This window comes from Carassius carassius, chromosome 39 (genome assembly GCF_963082965.1).
Source record: "Carassius carassius chromosome 39, fCarCar2.1, whole genome shotgun sequence".
Taxonomy (NCBI): domain Eukaryota; kingdom Metazoa; phylum Chordata; class Actinopteri; order Cypriniformes; family Cyprinidae; genus Carassius; species Carassius carassius.
Window position 1 is genome coordinate 1,690,870 of NC_081793.1, and position 17,993 is coordinate 1,708,862.

The 17,993-nt window shown below is 37.1% G+C and overlaps 2 protein-coding genes across 2 annotated transcripts; one reads left to right on the forward strand and one right to left on the reverse strand.

Moving 5' to 3' along the window:
* Positions 1-5,139: 5,139 nt before the first annotated feature.
* Positions 5,140-9,135, forward strand: LOC132120914 (bone morphogenetic protein 2-like). Its single transcript, XM_059530135.1, has 5 exons — positions 5,140-5,354; positions 5,440-5,567; positions 7,724-7,840; positions 7,926-8,106; positions 8,723-9,135. The coding sequence occupies exons 1-5, from the start codon at positions 5,168-5,170 to the stop codon at positions 9,133-9,135; spliced, it is 1,026 nt and encodes a 341-aa protein (XP_059386118.1). The 5' UTR covers positions 5,140-5,167.
* A 1,180-nt stretch (positions 9,136-10,315) lies between these two features.
* On the reverse strand, positions 10,316-17,902 carry LOC132121182 (uncharacterized). The gene is made up of 2 exons (XM_059530364.1): positions 17,491-17,902; positions 10,316-16,416 (listed from the first exon to the last, which is right to left on the reverse strand). Exon 2 carries the CDS (start codon positions 16,310-16,312, stop codon positions 10,526-10,528), a length of 5,787 nt encoding a protein of 1,928 aa, XP_059386347.1. The 5' UTR covers positions 16,313-16,416; positions 17,491-17,902; the 3' UTR covers positions 10,316-10,525.
* Positions 17,903-17,993: the final 91 nt, after the last annotated feature.

Below are 17,993 nucleotides of genomic sequence, written 5' to 3' on the forward strand. Positions count from 1 at the left end.
TAGACCAAGACAATTCAGCCTAAACATTTTTAGAAATAATAAATACAACTCTTGTAGTTTTAATTACTTCATTAAACAGATTATTCAGTTAAGTTACTAAGGTGGATTTTTACAAAATAAAATCCAATATACACACTTTTATGAAATTCTCTATTAGAAGAACCAGACAGAAATTATGGTTCAGTTGCTTGTGATGGACATCACTGAAAAGAAAAAGAATTACAATGCAGTAAGTGATTATGTGTAACTGATTCAGTGAGTTCAGGCATGGAAAGGTTTCAGGAAGATGTGTTTTCTTGCCATTTTTTTGTAGTATCAGTAAAAAAATAAAAATAAACACTGGTATAACCACACTGATACTCAAAAACATTTACCGGTTGACTAATCTCTACAGGTATATTTTTCACCAGTATATCTTTAGGGTTGAACAGAAATACAGAAGGGAACTCTAGCCCTGGAGACTCAACTTACCCTGAATTGTAGACTTACTGACAAATTACCAAGTCATTAATGAGAGGAACACAGTATCATTAAATCATTTTATATAAGCCGTTTTTGAGCCAATAAAACATCCAAGAAAAACACAAAAACTCTAACTATGTGGTTGTAATCTGTAAAATGATGACTGAATCCCTGGTTTGGTTTTAACCCACATCTAATACGTTAGATATTACAAACACGCATTTGGCAAGTGAATGCAATTCCTACAACTCATACTATGATTTAGAGAAGAATTTCTACAGCCATTAACAGAACATATCATCTTAATGTAAAAAGCTGATTTAATGCATTAATCGTTTTATAAGTCAGGCGTCGTATTGATGTGAGACGTTTCTGCTTTGCATTGTAAAATCTGGACAAAATCACTCCTAGACTCATTTTATCAACCTTGCTACATGAGTTTATCATTTTATATCATTTACTCTTTTCTGTCAAGAGTTGTTTGTACTCAAAGAGATGTGAAAGGAATAGTTCACCCAAAAATCTACATTTGGTGAAAAAGTCCTCACCCTCATGGTGTCCAGGATGTAAATGAGTTTGTTTCTTCATCAGGTTTGTAGAAATGTAGCATTGCATCAGTGTCTCATCAACGGATGCTCTGCAGTGAATGGGTGCCGTCAGAATGAGAGTCTGATAAAAACATCACAGCACTCCAGTCCATCAGTGAACATCTGGAGAAGACAAAAGATGAAACAAATCCAGCATTAAGACATTTTAACTTTAAACTCTTGCTAAAATGTGATTCCTCTATGCATAAAAATGATTCCTCCAGGGAAAAGGCATCTCATCTGAATCAGGAGAGGAATCTGCACAGATCAAGCACAACTTTAAACAAATATGTGTGAGGATTTTAATGTGAGAGACAACAGGAGATGCACTTTTTCACTGGAGGAAGTGTTATTATGGATTATGGACTTTGGTATTTTGGTCAGAAGCGACGGTATGAAGTTAAAATGCCAGAACAAGCTCTTTCTTCGAAACACGCAGTTATTGTCTTCTCCAGATGTTACCTGATGCACTGGAGTGCTGTGGATTACTTGTGGATTATTGTGATGTTTTTATCAGCTGTTTGGACTCTCTTTCTGACGGCACCCATTCACTGCAGAGCATCCGTTGCTGAGACACTGCTACATTTCTCCAAATCTGTTACAATGAACACACAAATTCCCCTAGATCTTGGAAACACACCTCTACACAAACTGACTAATTGTTAAGTATAAGATTCTGAAAGGAGGAAATGAAGAATTAAGACAGCAGCTCCTGTAAACTACCCATTCCCCATCCTCATCTTTAACCCACCAGCCCCTAAACACTTCACCCCCAGGTCAACCAAAATTCAATCATTCTGAAAACATAAAACACCAAGCCTCCCGTAATCCCCCAGCAGTGTGTTTCCACTTTAGCAATAATGGTATTTTCTCTTCAGATATCTAATAGAACAGCAGCAATGGCTTGGTGCTTGTTTAATTTCTTCCATCTGTTCTCTTCTGGACCCACAGGGATGTTGAACAAATGGGGAAGGCCATTATTAGGAATACAGTTTACTGAAGTGCCAGCAGAGCCTGTAGGTTTGGACTCGACCAGGCCAAGAATTTCACCTCATGCTTCCAGGCAGAAAAATCTTTCCTCAAAGGCATGGAACAGCTCATTCATCTTTAGGAATATCTCCTAAAGACTACTGTCAAAATGTTTATGCAATTCTGTACATAATAGCATTGTGCTTTCAGTTTGTGCAATTAAGGAAAAAACCTCAAGAAATCCCTAAATGCACAGATTCAAAATACCTGTCCTTAATAACTACTGAATTGTGAGGCAGATCAGATATTTATTTATAAAGCATTGAGTATTACGTAATACATTTCTGCAAAACATGTTCAGACTACTCCACTTCTCTGCTTTTAAACATCAGCCAAGTAGCAAGCACTTGCAGATGTGATGAAATGAAAGATGTTTTCTTAGTCATCACCACCATCTAGTGGAGAAAAAACTAATATTTTCTAGTGGCTTAGACAACATAGATCTACTAATATCAACTAGCATCGCCACCTCACAGTTAGCAATAGTCTCAGGTTGATCCTTTGAGAAAAGTTCATATGTTTATCTCAAGCATATGGCATTTATATTCCCCTTAATGATTCTTGAGTACTGGGACAAATCATCCTACAAAAATAAAATACAACTATACATGAAATATAATCAATCACTCAGTACGTCAGATATAAAAATATTGTCAGATATAATAAATGTTTAGCTTTCATTAATAAATTAATTAATTTGTACCCTAGGATTGGTTCAAAGTCTTATTATTATTATTATTTTATTTATTTATTTTTTGCTTCATCTATTAATTGTCACTAAATTAAAATAATGTTTTGTTTTTCATATAAATAAATAAAATAAATAATTACATAAAATAAATGAAAAATAGAAATATAATAAAAATATGGTTAATAATTACAATTTTAATTTAAGGACTGACGTGAGAGTCATTGCTAAAGTTTTGTTTTCTAAAATAAATAAATAAAATAATTATTAAAAATCTAAATCAAGTGACTTTATATTTGAAACAATAACGAATATCTAAAAGTGGGGTACGCAGAATAAAAATCAGAAAAAAATACTTGAGAAAAATAGGTATTTTTTCTTGTTTTAAAACATAAATCAGTTTTGAATCTAATCAGATAAAGACTTAATATCTTAAGTAATTTTGCATCTCAAGTAAATAAATACTGAGCAAGATGCACGGTCAGACAGTTTTGAGATGTATAATCTGGCAAACATTTTGTTTTCTGGTGTTGCTAACTAACAGGACATTCAAAAAAGAAAGAAAAATCCCAAGTATAAAATTGTGGGACTTAGTTATCATGATCATTGCACTAATATAAGTATAAGCTACATTTAATAAAGTACATAAAGAAAATATACTCACCAAAATCTGTTGTGTAACACGTGGAAAGATTTTGACTTAGACTTTGAGAAATATTAGTTTTTTTTCAAAGGATAGTATGAATAGCATGCATGTATTTTTCTGTTTTAACATGTTAAACATGTATTCTAATCTCTGCAAAGTGCATGTTGTTTTGGGATGGTTTCGTCAAAAATAAAGACAAAACTAAAACAAATGATCTATAGGCTACATGTGTGTTAAATAATTTAGTGACCTTCTCTGATAATTTAGTGTCAAAGTTTAAATGTTTTTATTTTGAACACTAAAGTTGTGTAAATTGCCCTACATGTCAAAGGCTATATGCAAATTATTATTATTCCATATGAAGACAGACAGATGCCATACAGAAGATGTCTGCATGAAGGGCAAACATGCTCAGGGTAACCGTGAGTAAATCTTCATTTCCATTTGCGTCATAGTCATGTCACTGCGTTTACTTCTGTCACTATGAGAGCACCTGGCTGTGCAGAGATAACACAACAACCTGCTAAAACCAACACGCACATGCAGCAATTTCTAACATTTGTCTCTTCGTTGACGTCATTGCCTAGTGACCTCTGAACCAGGTCCAGCACACCTTCTCATTTCAACAAAATAAATCCTGGATTAAGCTGTAGAATATATTTCGTATCCCTAATGAAACTCTACACTGGCTGACAGAAGTAAAAAAAAAATTACATTTTTAAAAAGACGTCTCTTCTGCTCATAAAGGCTGCATTTATTTGATCAAAATACAATAAAAAGTGAAATATTGTGAAATTTCATCACAATTTGAAATAACTTTTTAGCACTTACTTTCAACAGACATTAATATCAGTTATTTAATTTAATTTCTGGGTTTCAAATGACTTTTTTTGCTGTATTTTTAATCAAATAAATGCAGCCTTAGTGGACATAAGAGACTTCTTTATATATTTAGTAACCTAAACCCATTAAAAAAATGCTCTTTAAATACATGAAATGAAATAAAATATAAAATAACAAACTAATAATATATATATATATATATATATATATATATATATATATATATATTTATATATATATATATATATACAACAACATTATTTTGTTTATTAAAGATTTAACTGAATTTAAAATGAAAATGGAAAATAGAAAAATAAACACTTATTCAAAATATTAATAAAAACTATAATATCATCTGTATGTGATATACACATACACAAAAAACTCATGGACTGCAAAAGTATAAAAAATGAAGATGGCATTAGCAAAAATTGCTTGTAATACTTATGTTCTAAATTTGCTTTTAATTTTAATTTGTAAAATATGAGATTTGTTTATAAAAATGACTGCATATTTTGTTAAGAAAAGGTTCGATTGCGGGAGAAGAAGACATTATATTCAGAAATCGGCCTTAATGATGTTTGTGTGAGATTAATTAATATGAGACAGTTGATTGAACTTTATTCATGATGTTTGGTTTGAAAGGCTGTCTGTTCACTCTTATCTGTGCAGGGGGAGCAGACAAACCCTTGTGTAAACCTCGGTGTGAATTTACGGTCGGTTTGAATGCACTGTCACAGCAGTCCATCTCAGCAGCAGGTGCAAATTCATACTACACCGATTCTTACAGCAGTCAAAGTAGGATCTGCACGATTAGAAATGAAGTTACTGAGCATTTATTTCTGTGGGATTTTTGCTTGCTCGTGGCTTGTGTCGTCCGATGACATTTCAGCCTCAGCAGATGTGCAAAAGATGGCAAATGCAGTTAAGATGCGCAGCTGGAGTGAACTCTTCCAGACAGGAGACCTGACCCGCAGCGTTCAGACGCACAGGAGGGCGCCTCGGTTCATGATGGAGCTGTATGATGCTGTTGCGGACGCGAACGGAGCGCTGAAAAACACCAAAGTGCTGGAAGGAAATATTGTTCGAAGTTTTGAAGGTGGGTAGGGTACACGGAAATGACAACGAGTGATGTTACACTGGACGTTCAGCTGTAATGTGAATGGTGCTGTTTTGTGATCTAGGACAGTCCAGTGGCTCATTTCACTTCTTCAATCTGACATCATTCAGACAGGACGAGCACGTGATCAAAGCAGAATTTCGATGGTTTCGTCATAAACAGCCTCTTATCGGAAGACGGCATTTTTACCAAGTAAGGTTTTTTGTTGAATATACATAATGGTAAACTAATAAATAAATAATAGTGCCTAGATATCATCGTGTTTCCCTGGATGATTGATTATTCTGCATTAAAACTGCAGACATTTTTATTATATTACAAGTTTTCTTTAATGTTGTTTAAACATGCAAATGCAAATATACCAATTTGCACATATTTCCAGAACAGAAATCTGTATCCAGGTTCAAGATTGATTCATTTTGTGGACATAAAGTTAAAAGTTGTTATTTTTTATTGTCTTTTTTTATCACTGAAAATCCTGTAAACAAACAGAAAAAAAATACATTCTTAGGAATAAAATGTGATATAAAAGCAGGCAATACGAGCAAACTACTCTGTAAAAACCTTCAGAATACAGATATGAAAAATACACACTGTAACCTTGTAAGTGTAAGCACTGCTAAAGTGGAGAAACCACTCAGCCTTTTAATATATGCATTGTAATCGAAATCTACAGACACAAATACATGAGGTGCAATTAAACCAACACTTAAAAGTACACTGTATTTTGCATGTTTTCTTCCAGGCAAGGTTTAATCTGTTGATGGTTTTCTCAAGCAACCCATATCGTCTTACAGACTTTTTAACCTTTTTTTTTTTTTTTTTTTTCATATACAGTATGTAAGATGTCAATCTAAAACCTTATTCATTTTGCTAATGTTTTGTCATTTTTCTCTCTGAGGATGACCATACGAAAGTGTTCGAGTGACCTACACTTGTTATGGTTACTTCCTCAAACTTCTTCTTGGAAAAAAACACCTTAAATAACTTCAAATATATTATTTGTGGCAATTGAATAATTTGAAACCCTGATTGAAAGCATATGTGTCAAAACAATACGAAATTTGTTTGTTTGTATACTTTATTGTCCTTTTTAAGGAAATTTGTTTTGGACTCAAGCTGCATTGATTCACAACATATACATGCATACACATATACACACACAACCAATAAAAAGCTAAAATATTAACAGCAGCAACAGTCACCTCTTTCCACCATATAGGCAATAAAAAAGAAAAAATGGATCCAATAATGAGTTTACACTACGGTCCCTCTTTCCATAATAGGCAAATTAAAAAAGGATTCAATAATGAATTTACACGACATTTCAACATGACTACATTACTACATCTTGCTATTTAACATATTAAAGGCAGGGTATGTAAAAAAATGTATAAAAAACTTTTTTTCCAAATTTGTTTAAACTTTATTTATACATCAATACATAATTAAAATGTAAGTACTCTGAAAAAGAAAGTATAAAAATCGAATGACTGTAGACCTCTCACGACATCATTATTTCCATTCACTCCACCCCCTTCCTTCTGGGCTTTATCGTCTCTACTTCGGCTCGCTAAGTAATGTTATGTTAGCTATATTACGCAGCTACGTGTGCTAATGACACATGCTTCATGAAAAAAATATGTATGATCAAAATACAAAAAGAAAGATTTACCTGTCCAGCAGAAATAAAGCCATCAAGGAGTCACTTTTCAGCCCCTTGAGTTCCCTCAGTTCTCGCCATCGCTGGAAAGCCACGCCGATATTAACTCGGGTTTTATTTCTTTGTTTATCCAAAGACTTTTTGTTCATTGCCTTTTCTTGTACTGTTACTGTCTTCCTTTTTTGCCTGGTTTGCCTTCACTAACTACATAGGCCGGTACTGTGAAATTTGCTTGCTGTTTCTCTGCCGTTGTTTTGGTATTCCTAGGATCCGTGCCTGTTGAATTCCTCAAATCAAACGTGCACGCGCAAGTGGGCAGGTCATGTGTGGCAAAAGGGTGGTTGCCATGGTTGCGAGAGAGTGACAGTCGCCTAAGCCAATCCTATGTTTCGTCCCGATTGGAAATAATGAGCTGTGTTTAATACAGATTAAACGGTCTAGAGTCACTCGATTTTTATACTCTTTTTATCAGAGTACTTACATTTTAATTATGCATTGATATATATAGAAAGTTTAAACAAATTTGGAAGAAAGTTGTTTATACATTTATTACCTACCCTGCCTTTAATTGATACAGGAATAAATGACTTTTTGTAACGGTTGCTCTTACACAATGGGACTCTATACCGTCTCCCTGATGGCAGAAGAACAAATGTAATTAATATTACACAATTAATTGCTTTAGGTTGACCTGTATGAAGTGCTGGACAGCAGACCTAAACCTTGGCGAGGAAATTTGATAAGCTCAAGGTTATTACCCGTCTACACCAAAGGATGGGAGGTCCTCAACATCACACAAATGGTAAAGACAATTTCACTGTTGAAGAATATAACATGTAATCAGTTTGTTTGTGCGGCTGTCCTAATAACTCCTCAATTATTGACAGGTGACTAAATGGATTCTTAACAGCGGTACAAATAATGATGTCCTGGTCGTGACTGCCTTACCTTCAGGTGACTGGTTTGAGTCCAGCGTTCAGCTGGAGGGGCAGAAAGAAGAAACAAATGCATATTTGGTTATATATTCAGACGACGGACGAAAGTACCAACACCCGCCTTTCTACACAGGTAATTAAGACATAAAAACGTACCGAAATTATCCAGGCACAAGTGTAATATTATATATGGGTGTTATTGAGACTATGGGCACGTTTGGCCCTGTGGCCTTTCAGAAAATAAACTCTGTTAAAACAAGCTTTTCACACTTTTTCATATAGACATGCATCACAGGTGAAGTCTGTCATTTTTATTTATTTATATATTTTAAATGAAAAAAAAAAATTCACAAACGTATTTAGTCTTACTTTACAATAGCATTTCCAAATAGCATTGAAAAAAAAAATGTGTGGAATTTTCCATATTTTAGGACTGAAAGATAAAGAATAAAGAAATACCATAAAAGGTATTTTAAAAGCGGGGGGGGGGGAAGACACAGGTAAAGTATTTTCTGTGCATTTATAATGTGACCATCATATAACAAAAAGAATAAAACTGGTGAAATCAGTCTTAATAAAAATCGACCCCAGGGACATAAAAGTACCAAAAGAAAGACTCATATTTGAATATACATACTGAACATAGTTTATAAAATGCATTACTGTTTATTTGAGTAAAAGCATCAAATGTTGTGTTTGAAAGTTTGAAAGACATTTTGTGTCTGATGTCTTTGTTGACTCTTTCTTAGGACAAAATATCACCACATCCCTTAAACTCCTCAAACCTATAACGAGTTCAGTGAAGTCAACAATGCGTAACCGCAGGAGTGTGCGTGCGTTAACTTCTGCATGCCAGAGAACTAACCTGTACGTAGACTTCACTAGAATCGGCTGGTCAGGGTGGATAATATCTCCTAGAGGTTATAATGCGTACAGTTGCATGGGCTCCTGTCCGTTTCCGCTGGGAGAAGGTCTACGGGCTACTAATCACGCTACTGTGAGATCCATCATGAATGCACTGAAACTATCGCAGGAAGCGGGGAAACCGTGCTGTGTACCTGACGTGCTTCACCCCATCAGCCTCCTGTACTTCGACGATGAAGAAAATGTTGTTCTAAAACAATACGATGACATGGTTGCAGGCAGCTGTGGCTGCCACTAAAACAAGGTTAATTTATTTCAATGCATCACATGTGCCACAGAAAATGTATATGTTGTTATTCGAATATTTGTATGTCTAAGTCAAATTAAAGATGTTTTGTGCAAGCAAATATGATAATGTCTTTTATAAGTATCGAACAGATCTACCTTTATGATTACTGCAAGTGAAAGATGCCTTTTCAGGCTTGGAAATGTCATACTTTAACTAGAGTTCACCTACCACAAGTCCACTAAACTATAAAAAAATGTACCATGCCAATGTGACATTTAAAGTTAATGCTGCCACACAGCCTATTCAATAAAGGTGAGTCATCCCGACCAAGTTGCAACCCAAATTTACAACTAAAACTGTTTTAGCAGGTGAGAAAACTCCTATTCACCACTTGGTGGAGGCAGAATGGTGATGTCTTGTGCATTTTGCAGGCAAAGATGGCTAAAGCTGACTGAAATCACCTAAGTATTAGGTTAAAACAACGAGCAAAAGTAAGGAACAACTGACTTTCCATGTTCTCCGGGTTAATGTCATCAAATCTTTGAAAGATACTGAAGTGTTTTGCTTGAGGCAAGATGTTAAGTAGATATCCATGAGCAAAACTGTATTTTCTAAGATATATTTATTTCAATGCTGGTTTATTGTCGTGGTCAAATCCAGTTCATATAATCCCAGCCATCAACAGAAAATGTGGTTGATCAGTGTCAGATAAACTCTTCCTATCTAAATCTGGCAGAATAATTTGCATTGAGGACTACACTTGATGCAGCAAGGCGAAACGTCTGGCTTCCTGAGACTAAGCAAAATATGATTCTTCTTCTGATAAAAAATAGTAATATCATTAAAATGAAATAATTAAACAATTGCTCACTGATGATGCTTTTATTGGAATGACTCTTTTATGAAGCAACAATCCATTTAAATAAACTAAATCATTCCAAAATGCACCCAGAAAACTGATGCAATCAGCATTTGTCAAATATATCATTTTAAGCATATAAAACACCTACAGTATGAAGATCTCTTCATTTTTACCTTACTATTTCTGCTGTGAAAAAAATACTGCAGACGAAATATTTCCAGAACTCAAATAAAAGATGTATAAAAATTATCTTGTTCTGATTTTTATGAAAGCAAAACTACTTTCAATTTGACAGATCTCATCTTTTAAGTTTAATAGTACGAGAACTAGGATATTGCCTTACTTTATTAAGAAATAAACATTTACAATCCGCGTCTTGTGCACTATAAACAAAGAACAGCATACATACTAGAAAGATTTTCCCATGTCACACCAGTCTGCTAGTTGGAAACAGTGAAAACTCTTAATCCACAAACAACAAAAATCCCTGATTTCAGTCACATTAAATCTCTGGACCACGCACTGGTCTAGATGTTGTCATCTTACACTATCAATTTCCTCCTCAGGCGTATGTTCCTGTGATATATATACAGGCTCAGCGTAAGGACTGACCTCTTCATGTGTTTTATAACTGTCCTTCTGCATCTGTTTCCTGCTAGGCTCAAAGTCTTCCAGGTCATCAGGAGGAATCATAGATCCTGCAGTCCTGACAACAGATTTCTGTGATGGTACAGGCACTGGAACAAAGCCGTGATACAACATAAGTGGTGGTGTGTTAATAACCTCCAGTGGTGGAGCTTGTCGCACAACAGCCTCAGGAGACTGCACCGGCAGTTGCACGTAACTTTTTGTTTCCGGGTCAAAGAAAGTTTTCGTTTTGACCTGTACTGGCATATCCACCAGAAAATATTGTCCAGAGTCAGGGTCCTGTAAAAGCTTCCTCTGGGTGATTGGAAAGGACTGTGTTACTAGATTAGTGGCTGGTGCATAAGTATGTTCACTGCTGTTGTGGCGCAAAGGTAAGGCCTTTGGAGTAGAGTACTGTGATCCTTCTATTAAAATCTTAGAATTAACTTCACCACCAGCTTTTCTAGTGCTACTCGACATGTTTTTTTGTTTATCCCTTAAAAATCTATCAAGACTTTGAGTCCTATGTTCCAGTTTCTTGGGCAAGAGTTTCTCATTGCTTCGGCCCTGTCGGTCACTGTTATTACTTATGTTGCCATTGTCCAAATGATCCCTGTGGTTTGATGTGACTTCTAGTTGTTTCTCACTGTGATGGCTCTTTGGATCACCAGTTTGACTGGTTTGTCTGTCTTTGCCTTTCGTTGCATGAGGGATTTTTTTACTATGATCATTCTCTTCTATGCTTTGGCTCTTGTGACCACTTTGGCATCTAGCATGCTTCTCGCTTCTTAGAGTTTTGGACTCAAATGTGTCATCAGGGTGTTCACTTTTTTTACTGTTGATTCTGTCACTGCTGAGAGACCTGGGTTCTGATCTTTCGTGTACTTTGTCAGTGCTGTGGTGCCTCCTCTCAGCCTTGTGACTGACACTTTTGTCACTCCTGCATTTACTCTCAGATTTGCTTTTAGTTTCAGCTTTTTGTATCCTCCGTGTTGTGAGCTTCAGGGCTCGGAGTAGAGCCTTTTCGGTTTTTGGAGGTACAACAGGCGGCTTGTTCGGTCCCTGACTGTCATTTCCACTGCAGGCTGAACCAGATCTCTCGGAGGTTGCCTTCGATCCCTCCGCAACCTCTGTAGGGGCAGTACTAGAGATGTTCTCCTTCATCATATCCCCACTGTTTGTTTCATAGCCATCCATTCCCTCAGATAAAGTGCTTACAGCAGAGCGTCGCTCCTCCTCCTCAGACACAGATGTACTTCCAGCTGACAGATTTCCGTCCTTGACTATGACCAGGTGAGTTGCTGGAATGGACAAATACTGCATTGCTGGTTGTTTTGGTGGGGGGCTCTGGACTGATATCTTAACTTGAGAATGATCCCTGAGGAGATCCAGATCTTGCTCATGTTTCTCTGATCCGTTCAAGTAGTTTTCTTCTTGATCCTTGGAGGAAGTATGATCATGTGAAATTTGTGTTAAGTTTCTAGCTGACTCAATCAAGCTGTGCACCCATCCCCTTTTGTCCACATCACTCGGTGGAGAAACTACCCTGTCAGAGACATCTGACTCACTTTCATGGTTGCTTAAAGAGCAGGAGTCTATTGATGGTTTCTGGAAATTCTCCTTCAACTTTTCATCAACTTTTTCTGTCATGTTGCAGACTTCTGCTTTCCTTAACAACTCTTCTGATTGTACCCCCTGTTCAGGTTCATGTAATAGAGAGACTTCACTTGAGTTTGATGAGTGACTACTGTGATGTGTCCGTTTGCCATTTAATGCGGACACAGACTGTCCAAGGATATCAGATACTTTGATACTGTCCTTTCTGACTTCATCAGGTTTGAAAGACTCTGAGGACAATGTTTCAGAGAGCTCCGCCTCATGTTCATCTACAGATTTGACCCTTTCTGAGCTTGAAAGTCCAAGAAGTCCACTTAAGAAGTCTTTCACATATACTTTTGGACCTCTGGATTTGTTCTTCTTGTCTCCCAACTCAGACCTCGGACTTACCACATCCACTTCCTTCTCATTAGTTTTTACCTTGTCTTGAATTTCATCATTCCTGTTGTCTGTGAGATCATGCATAGCCTTTTGGATGTCTTGGGTGACACTGTGTTTCCTCTGTGAACTAGAATGCTCCTCACCACTTTCCGATTCTTTTGAAGAGCTGTTAGACATTATTTCACTCCCTGCACCCATCTCCGTGTAGATAATTGAATAAGTCCCACTTTCAGCATCACTGACTGTGAGTTTTGGTGGAATAATTGTATGTTTCATTTTGTCTTTTGGAGCCTCTTTATTGGGTCCCTCTTCCATATGCTTTTTAAAACATGCACCTTCAACAGGCAGATCTTTCTGAACATCCCTGCGGTTAACCTTACTTTCCTTGTCATATTTCTCTTTCAGAGCCGATACATTTCCTCTCACTGGGCCTCGATTTTTAGATTGACTGGACTGAACATTGCTAACTTCCCTACTCTCCATTTCCTCTGTTTTGACTGTAGTGTCACCTTCTATTTTAAAGTCGAAATTACCTTCAGTGTTTTCGCTGAATCTGTCAATACTCTGAGAATTACTTCTCCCTCTTCTTGGGGGTATCTCAGGTTTATAGGAACTACCCTTATGTTCAACATCCAACATATCCTCATAATGTCTCACACTGCGAATATCTCTATTTTCCAAAGTATCACCCCTTTTTGTGCATTTGTTTGCATGACTTATATTTGTATTCATCAACTCTTGGCACATTTGATCATTATTTGTTTTGCTTTCTTGATGGTCTAGGCACAATCTGTCTCTCTCATTATATTTTATAGGTTCTGCAATCTGGCACTGCCCATTAGATGCTTCCTGTTTGCAGGGCCTGGCTAATTTTACCTCAGGCACATGACTTTCACCATGTTTGGCCATGTCTTCTGACTTGATTTGCATAGTCTGCCGATTTGTTTTGAATGCAGATAGAGAACTCTGACCGCTGCCATCTTTTGTATTTGTCCCCCTTTCATTCAGCATAAATGTACAAGGTAGTCGATCCTCTCCACTGGTGGGTAACTCAAAACCATCTTGAGGTTTTTCACAACCAGCTATTTTTCTATCAATGTGTAAAGCACCTGTGTTGTTTTTCAACTTTCTTTGCTCTCGTTCAGCAATTACTTCCTCTAAAGCCATTTTGGCCAAGTTGTATTTATCTATGACAACATTCTCTATATTTAATGGTGCAGTTGTCTTATTTGGCACCGTTTCCATTGATGCAAATAGTGCTTTCTTTGCAGAAGAGTTTCCTTTAATTGCGAAAGTTTTGTCTTTTACTTTTTGCTGTCTTTGAGTTTCCACACAATTCTTTGATGTAATAGTGCTCTGTTCTTTAGATGTCGTACCCTGTCCTTTAACATTAACATATTCTTTCAATAGTGGCTCATCTACTATTGTTTGAACTAGTCCTTGATTTTTATGGATTCCTGCATTATGCTCCTCTTGCCTTAACTCTTTTGTTTTTGAATTTTTGGAATTCCTGGAACACTTGTCATTATCCTTTTTATCCTTTATAGGCATCAGCCCTTTTTCTACATTAGAACTATTATAATCATGGTCATTGTCAGTATTTGTGCCTACAAATCTCTGACTTTTAATGTAGTTGTTCTGTCGTGCAGAAAAGACATGCTTTGTTCCTGCTTCCTTTATGTTGGGTTCTTTTTCTTTAACAGGGCTTTTATATGCACTTACTGTTCCTCTAGTGTTCAGCATATCCTCAATTAGATTTTTACCTTCACTAATGGCTTGTTCTTCTGGTTTTGTTAAACTTACACTTGGGCTTTTTCCAGATTTGTGAGTCCTTTCGCTATTTAAACCTAAAGTGGGCTTTTTGGCATTTAGCATTGACTCTAAAGGATTATACTCTACACCTTTAAACAGTTTACTTGGATAGTTATGTTTTGTGTCATGGTCTTTGCTGGCTTTGTCTGTGAAAACCTGAGAGCTGGTGTCAACCACAGTATGAGCATTTGCTCTAATCTCTTCAGGACTAGCTTTTCTGTAAAGTTGTAATGATGGGTATGTTGCCTTGTTAGTTGCAGGGCTCCTGTTTGATTTAGATTTTCCAGATTGAAGCAGACTCAGTGCCAAATAGTCATCTGGCATTCCACCGTTTGCAGGAGAACCAGTTTGAGTGTCTCCAGTTTCCAACAAGGGAGTCATTGGGGAGATAATGGCTTTGTGACGAGCAGGTGAAATTGTTTTAGCTCCTGAAATCTCTGGTATCTCAAGCACATCTTTTGATGCTTCAGGCTGGGGAGACTCTTTACTTTGATTTTTCACATCCAAACCTTTAAACTTAGGTGGACTGTACATGGTCTTAACCCGTTTTCTGTTGTCCTTGAGATTGAACAACAAGCTTGATGCTATGGATTTGTACCCCTCTCTCTTAATCTCAGGTGAGGGATGCAGTTCTCTCTCGGGGAGTGGTGGGACGTCCAGGGCAGTGGGTGAGAGCACAGTTTGCTGTATCTCCGAGGTTCCTGTCCCATGTCTGGAAGGTATTACTGGTGTCAACAGCTGTGAAATACTGAAAGGAGTTGAACTAGCTGAGGTTTGGTCCTCTTCTTTTTTAAATACCTGTGCACTCCCTTCTCCACCATTTGTCCTTTCACAGGCCAGTGAATTAACAGAATGACCCATAGGTGCAACACTTTTTGCTCTACTGCTGTTTTTTCGCCAGGGAACGCAAGCTTCTGGCCTTTCTGAATTACATCTCTGTTTAGCAGTTGGTGGAGGAGCCTTTGTAGGAATATTGTGCTGGATGTGCTCAGACTCTTTCCCTGGTTTGGGGGGTGCTGCATTTTGTTCAAATTGTGGTTTTGGTGCAAGTCGATGTGTCTCACTTTGTTTAGGACACTTTTCAGCTTCTTTTTCAACTGATGGTGGAACACTTAATTTATAGTGTCCATGTGCTGCAGTTAATTCTTTGTAAAGAGGTGAATCATACCACTCAGGTGGTCTATTACTTAACATAATTTCCGAAATGTGCTCCTGCCCAATGGTGAATTTATTAAATTCCCTCCAAGACAAAAATGGGCTGAGTTCGCTGTGGAGGAAAAAGTTAATGCAATTCAGTTTTCTCAGTTTGTTGTTTTTGCTTTGTTTACTTTTAGAGGATTTTCCAGAGGGAATCAATGCATCCTTACTTGATTTCTTGGCAGACCCTTTTTCATCTGATTTGTGATGATTCTTGGCTTGGTAAAGATGTTCCACTGTTAAACTGTGATAATCTGAAGAAAACTCTGAGAGCTCTCTTTGGATGCTGAGTAGAGCAGATTTGTCCCATGAATCACCATTTGTCATCTTGGTGCTCTCGCCATTCTTTTTGGCTGCAAACACTGAAAAAAGCGACAAGTCTTTGGAAGATTTATTTGATCTGCTCAACAGATCCTTCTCTCCATTGAGGGGGTAAGAGTTAATTTTTTTGGCTGCAGAAAATGAGCTCTCCTGAGTCTTTTTGGAGATGTCCTCCACCACTGGCTTGTGGCAGCTGACTGAAGAGGGGGAAAACTCTGAGTCATTGTAGACTGCTTCATCTCCAATGCACAGACTCTTGAAAGCTCGATCCGTCAGGCTCATGACCTCACGGTCTATTTCATCCATAAAGCTATCGAGATAGCGGAGGTGCTGCATGCTTGTCCTTTGGCGCTTCTCTTGGTTGCTCATGATGAATGCGTTTTCCCAGTTCCTTCAGTCTGACGCATAACTGACCTGGTTTGACTCTTCTTGCATTGTCAACACCACATACTGGAGATTACATTGTGATTTCCCTGCAAAATTGACAGAAAATGTATCAGTGCTACCCAATGGCAGTCAAAAAATTTACTTTTATAATATACAACTTTTATAATATGTAAAACATAAAACACATTTATTGCTTTAACTTCAGAGGTGGCTGGTAATCCAGCCTGTGACTATGTACAGTAAAGACAACTACACCATGCCAAACACCAACTATTTTTAGAAATAGTCAGATGTCTCTCTGCCCTTTCACACACACAGGCCACCTGCATAACCCTAAATCATTTGGCAAATCAAATGGATTTTCAAGCTATTCAGACTATTTACGTGTCCTTTTCAACAAATCTGCTTTATAAAACTGAATACTTCTAAACCTAAAATGTCTACTTACTGAACTATTTCAAAAAAGCTACACAACCTTTTTGTCAGCAATATTTGCACTACAGCGAACACAAATTAGTCATCATTCAGTTGTTTCATTGCAGCTGCTGCACTGTGTGGTTGATCCGGGAATAACTCATTAACCCATATTTATCCTCTGACCTGACTGCATTAACCAGCACTTTTTACAGCTTATATCTCTCATAGAATGGGAATGTCCCTTAAAAGTGCAGGTTTCAGACTACAATATGGCATTTTTAAACATTTTTGTGTAACTCAGTGAGCTCAAATGCTAACCAAGGACAAATCTCAAGATATATTTGTGAGCATTTAAATCATGCACTAAATGGCCATGACGGCACAACATTGGACAGCGCAACATTTTTCCATCACCCATAATTCCATATCAACTTGCAGTAAGGGGACTTTCCCCACATCTGTTATTTCATTTAAGTGAAACGAAGATCTACAGCTCAGAGATAAAACCTTAACTAACCTCAAGGAAAGTTCTTCAAAATAACAGGCTGTTCATCATAAAATTATGAAAATGTGAAAGAGCAGTGGCGCTCAACAGATCTTAACTTGGTATTATTAAAAGGAAAATATCACTTACACTAAGAAAATTTCAAACAGAGGTTTTGTCAGGAAATTAAGCACATGTGTTGAACCACATTCATTTGACAGTAACAGGTTAACAGCCTGTCAAAGTTTTTATTCCTTACCTTTTTTCGAGGTTATGTAGTTCATCCATGGCCAAATCCATTAGTCAAAAATTTAAAACAACATTTTATAGTAATAAATTGACGCTGATGAATCCTTACAGGTAAATTTCACAGAAGTCTGATTTTTTGTTACTCCATACAACATGCTCTTTGTTGTACACAAACTGAAGCTCATGGTAGAAATCCATTTTCAAGAAAGCGCTTGAAAAGACTGAAGGAGAAGGCACTGAACACACCACACCAAAATAGTTGCCAGCAAGGCCAGAGCTGTAACACAGGAAGGAGTCAGCGAGAGCAAATATCTAAGCAAATCTTTGGTGTCGAGCGGGCAACAGATGAAATAGAGATGGTCATCTGCTATTTTGGTACCAGCAGCTTGAGTGCCGTAGCTGTCTATAACTCTCCAATCCTACAGAGACTACAACGTTTCACAGTAGCACGGCTGCGCTGCACACATGGGATCTTGTTGTTGTACGGTGGCTGTGGCGAGTAGGAGTCATTTG

Excerpts from the sequence above, each read along its gene's own strand:
- LOC132120914 (XM_059530135.1), top strand. The coding sequence starts at position 5,168 with ATGGCAAATGCAGTTAAGATGCGCAGCTGGAGTGAACTCTTCCAGACA. Across the intron at positions 5,568-7,723 it reads GAAGACGGCATTTTTACCAA|GTTGACCTGTATGAAGTGCT; the intron begins GTAAGGTTTTTT and ends TAATTGCTTTAG. Across the intron at positions 8,107-8,722 it reads ACACCCGCCTTTCTACACAG|GACAAAATATCACCACATCC; the intron begins GTAATTAAGACA and ends ACTCTTTCTTAG.
- LOC132121182 (XM_059530364.1), bottom strand. The coding sequence starts at position 16,312 with ATGAGCAACCAAGAGAAGCGCCAAAGGACAAGCATGCAGCACCTCCGC.